This window comes from Hyperoodon ampullatus (genome assembly GCF_949752795.1).
Source record: "Hyperoodon ampullatus genome assembly, chromosome: 2".
In the NCBI taxonomy this organism is placed as follows: domain Eukaryota; kingdom Metazoa; phylum Chordata; class Mammalia; order Artiodactyla; family Ziphiidae; genus Hyperoodon; species Hyperoodon ampullatus.
The window spans coordinates 4,389,802-4,394,833 of NC_136915.1; the positions used below are offsets into that span (position 1 = coordinate 4,389,802).

Consider the following 5,032-nt stretch of genomic DNA (forward strand, 5'->3'; position numbering starts at 1 on the left):
TGGGGGTAAAGGGTGGCGAGGGTGGCGAGGAAACTGTCTCTGAAGGTGGGTAAAAGGTAAGATGGAATTTGCACAGAGATCCCTTTCAGCCTTGAGTCCCGCGCGACCCTCGGCCAGCTGGAGGCGACGAACGCGCCAAGGTGGCTGTTTGTGGTGAGGGAGCCGAGCGAGGACCCGGGCAAGCCCGGAAAGTGGGGGAGGGGATCGGCCTAGGTGGGGAGACGCCAGCTGAGGACCTGCCAGAGGGGGAGGGGGCGCAGCGGGCAGTGCCGGGGTGGGGGTCGGGGGCAGCGGAGGCGGAGGTCCATTAAGCCGGCAGGGGCGGAGCTTGACAGCCCGAATTCCTCGCGGGCCGCCCGGGCCGGCCTCGCCTGACGCAGCCAAAGCAGAACATTGCGAATTAGCGCATTTTGCGGTCAATTTTCCACTGCTTAAGAAACACTAAGCCGCCCACGTGAGCGGCCCCACCCAGAGCGGCCGGGATCTCGGGGCACGGGCTCTAGAGGGGTGGTCGCCCTAGGAGCTGCGGGGGCAAGGGTGCAGGCGGGGGCGTCTCGCGGGCCCCTTTATTGCGGCCCGAACTCTGGAGAGAGGGCGGGCCCGGCTCCCCGCTGTGGGCCGCGAGATCTGCGCCGAGGGCCATTGGTTTGCTAATAACGCCGGAGGTGAAAGGCGCGGGCGGCGGTTTATGGGGAGGGGTCATAATTAGAGGACAAATTGCCCGGCTGCCCGCGCGGCTCGAGAGCGGGGCGGGGATGAGGGGGACCACCCGAGCGAGGCGCGCGCCCAGCCTCCCTGCAGATGTGCAGCAGCTGGACGCCCGCGCGCCGCAGGGCGCCCGGGGTTTGGTCCCGAGGTGTCGGGCGGGGGCGCGGCTTTGTGGGGCCGGCACAATGCCCTTAACACTCGGCTGCCCCCTTTGTGCCCGGCCTCGCCGCCCGCCCGCCCGCCCGCCCCGCGGCGCCTTTGTACCGCGCCGCCACCGCCCCAAGCTGGAGCGAACCCGCGGAAGCCGCTCGGGGCCGGTAGGCCCCTGCTTTTCAAAGCCGCCCGGCGCGTGCCAGCGCCCGCAGTCCCGCCGCGGCCCCGCCACCCGCCCTGGGCCGGGCCCGGCCCGGATCTGGCCGGCGGGCCCTGTGGCCGGGGCAAAAGAACATTTGGGAGCCGCTGTAGCCGACGCTTCTGCCTGAAAGCAGGGCGGGGAGCGATTCTCCACGCTGCTTGGCGCCTGGGAACGCCACTGCCGGGCAGGGGGCCCATCAATACCCCGAGCGGGGGTGGATGGGTAAGAAGATGGAGCTGGGGCCCACCAAGGACCCAGCAATTTCCCCTCCCCCTCCCACTGGGACCCCGCAAAGGCCAGTTTGTTCAGTCTTCGGCAGCAGGGCTCCACTGCCGAACTTTTGGGTCCTTGCGACTTCCACAGCGCCCCCACAAGCAGCGCTAGGGGCCGCATGTTCGCTGAGGCCAAGGGAACTCAGTAAAGGGAGCTGTGTAGGTTTGAACCCAGGGACTCCCGCAGACGTCAGTTTTCCTGTCCCTCACAGCTCCTGGAGCCCAGCCTCCTGAAGCCGAAGCAGGGAGTGCACCGGAGTCCTGCTACAGGGCCTGGCGGGTCCGGGGGCAGGTGTCTCCTCCTCTGAGCTCCTTGGGTCTTCAGCCACAGCCTGAATAATGAAAAGGGGTTGACATCCTGGACCTCCAAACGTGCAGAACGGTGCTCTCCCCAGATGCTCAGGGGTCTTCACCACCACCTCCCATTTGTTGGGACCCAGAGAAGGCCAATGGGCAGGGGTGGGGGGAATAAACTCCTAGGCCTTCCCTGTGAGGGAAAGGTCCTCAGAGCCTGAGTCTTCCAGCCTGCAAACTCAGGACTGGGGGTGGGGGAGGCCTTTCTGACTGCCCTGGCCTGAGGCTGCCTGCAGCTTGCCCCCCAGTTTGAAGAGTGTGGGTTGGGTCCTAACAGGGCCAGAGGGCCCCTGAGCCCAGACTGAACCCCAACGCAGGACCGCTCCCAGTCCCGAGGCCCCAAGGAGGAGGAGGCTGGCTGTGGCCCCGCGGGCGGGCTGCATGCTTTAATGGGACACATGTTGCTGCTTGGCCCCCGCGGGCCTGGTCTGCACCTGGCTTTGAGTGGCCACAGGCAGAAAATTGCTGCATTGTCCCGACATTAGGGCGAATAATGTGGCATTGCCAGCGCGGCCCGAGCGTGAAGCCGGCAGAAAGGCCTCGCTGGCGGGTGGGTGCTCCCTGCCTCCGCATCTTCATCAGGCCCGAGGAGGCCCGGTGCTCAGTCATAGTCATTAGTGGGTCTTGCAGCCAGCTGGGCCCGTGGACCTCCCCCAGTGGGCTTGGTGGTGAGGCCCAGAACTTAGGGAGACTGGGACGGGAGGGGATGGGCTTGGGAAGGAATTCCAGACTCAGGCAGTGGTGAGGATGAGAGGGATAAAGGAGATACTGAGAGGACCTCCCTGGTGGCGCAGTGGTTAAGAATCCGCCCGCCAGTGCAGGGGATACGGGTTTGGTCCCTGGTCCGGGAAGATCCCACATGCCGTGGAGCAACTAGGCCCGCGAGCCACAACTACTGAGCCTGTGTGCCGCAACTACTGAAGCCCGCGTGCCTAGAGCCCCTGCTCCCCAACAAGAGAAGCCACCGCAATGAGAAGCCCGCGCGCCGCAACGAAGAGTAGCCCCCGCTCGCCGCAAATAGAGAAAGCCCGTGAGCAGCAACGAAGACCCAACGCAGCCAAAAAAAAAAAAAAAAAAAAAAAAGGAAAGACTGAGAAAGGGTAAAGGTGGTCCCTCAGGAGGGAGGAGGGGTCCTGGAGGTGAGGCCTGGACTAAGGGAAGAGAAGAGGCGGAGGGAGGTGGCGAACTTCCCAGTGTGTCCCTCTCTCATCCCCTCCCCCTGGGGGTTCCACAAGTCCAGGAGCGCCTCATTGACATGTAAACGAGGGGCCCCTATAAAGGCGGTTCCGCCTCCAGTGGTCTCCGCTACGACAACATGGGCACTGAGTCCGAGACCCAGGGCAGCTCTGGCGGCCCCGCCGGCAACTTCCGCAAGGTCTGGGGTCCTGAGGGCTGCGGGGGTGAGGGGTGGGGCAGAGGGCGAGAGGGCCAAGGCCCTGCCCTCTAACTGCTGCTCACCCACAGATCTCCAAGCCGCTGATGGAGAAGAAGCGACGGGCGCGCATTAATGTGTCGCTGGAGCAGCTCAGATCGTTGCTAGAGAAACACTACTCGCACCAGGTGAGAAAGGGGCCTCGGTGGAGGTAAGGGATGATACCAGCCTCATCCGCTCCAGTCCAGGCTGCGGTGCTAAGAGCCCTTTCCACGGATCCCCAGATCCGGAAACGCAAGTTGGAGAAGGCAGACATACTGGAGCTGAGCGTCAAGTACATGAAAAGCCTTCAGAACTCGGTGCAAGGTAGCGGGATGGCTTGGGGGGTCGGGCGAAGAGGCGGGGGAACTTGTGGGGTCAGAGCCATGAATTCTACAAGGCCAGATAAAAGAGGGATGGACTGAGAAGAACTGCTCAGGGCAGTGGGCAGCTGAGTGAGGAGGGGGCCCCATATTGCTGTGAGTGGGCAGGCAGCAAAAGCCCGGCTGGCTGTGGAGTTGTAATCCGGGTGGGCGAAGGTCTGGACCCGGGAAGCGGGGAGCGGGTTCGGGCTGACTCCCCTCCCTCCGCACTTCTCCCCTCCCTTGCTCTCTCCTCTCTCCATCTTTCCTTTCCTCCTCCTCTCCCCTCCTTTCCGCATTTCTCTCATCCGCTCCCCTCCCCCCAGGGCTCTGGCCGGTCCCCAGCGGAGCCGAGTACCCGTCGGGCTTACGCGGCTGTCTGCCGGGCGTTAGCCAACTTCTGCGGCGCGGAGAGGAGGGCGGCGACGGCCTGCGCTGCCCCCTGGCGCACGAGCGCGCGAGTGGCAGCACCATGGACAGCGCCAGTCCCGGCCCCGAGGCGCCCGAGCGGCGCGGCCCCGGAGCCCCCCCAGTTTGGGCCCCTGCTCCGGCCGCCGGCGGCTCGCGGTCCCCGCCACCCCGGGTCCTCTTCTCTGGAGGTCTCCCCGGTCAGTCTACCAGCATCCCCGCGCCGCAGTCGGCGTCTCGCCGCTTCGCCGAGAGCCCGGGGCCGGGGCTGCGCTTGTGGCGGCCCTGGTGAGGATCAGGTGCTTCCTCGGACTCACGGAGGCCCTCGTCTGGCCTGGGGACGCAGAGACTGTTTTGGACGGCCGGGACTCCGGTCATCGCTTCTGGTCCCGGGACGGGGTGGCCGGGAGGGTGCCGCGTCTTTTCGAACTCGGGGAAATACACGAAGCTACGATTGGACCGGGTTCTGCGCGTCTAGGCATAACCCACCCCCCACCCCAGCCCTACCCACTTAGGCCAGACTCGCTTTCTCCTCCTCCCACCTTCCAGTGGGGCTGGGAGTGGGTGTCCCGGGCTGCGCCCCTTTCCCAGGGCCCCTGGCGGGCAGCTCGTCCCCGCCCCGCGGCCGCGCCGCGGTGGGAAGGTCGCCGTCGGCAGCGGCACAGAGCGGACCCCTCGCAGCGAGGAGAATCGCTGTCCCGCCCCTGCCCATTCAGCCGGCCAGGGACGCCCTGTTCCCACCGGCACAAAGCGCGCCAGGCCCCGCCCCCCCGGCAAGGGGCCCCCATCCCATCCCCATCCTGGACCCACTCGGCTTCCGGGGATCCCCACCCCCTCCGCACGCGGCGCGGCCCACCCACTGACGCGCGCTCCTAAGTCTGCCCTCTCGGAAGCCCTCTCCTTAGCGACCCTGCCCCGCACCCGCTCAGCGCTGTGGCCCCGCCCGGTAAGATGCTCCACCTACCGCCCCGGCCACCCGACGCTTGGCTCCGCGCGGCTTCTGGTAGGGACCCCGCGCACTGTCGCACCAACTTGGGGGCTGCTAGGGCACACCCCGGCTCCTCTCAAGGGAGAGTTCACTTCTCCCCACTTGGAAAAGACCCCGGCCCCGCAGAATCCCCGACTCCGGACCTCTGGGGCCTCCAGGGAGCCCACCACCCTT

General features: G+C 66.4%; 1 protein-coding gene across 1 annotated transcript; it reads left to right on the forward strand.

Annotated features, from left to right (window-relative positions):
• Positions 1–3,004: 3,004 nt before the first annotated feature.
• On the forward strand, positions 3,005–4,162 carry HES3 (hes family bHLH transcription factor 3; the record flags this gene model as incomplete). Its single annotated transcript, XM_079697406.1, has 4 exons — positions 3,005–3,064; positions 3,154–3,249; positions 3,346–3,427; positions 3,789–4,162. The coding sequence occupies 4 exons, from the start codon at positions 3,005–3,007 to the stop codon at positions 4,160–4,162; spliced, it is 612 nt and encodes a 203-aa protein (XP_079553532.1).
• Positions 4,163–5,032: the final 870 nt, after the last annotated feature.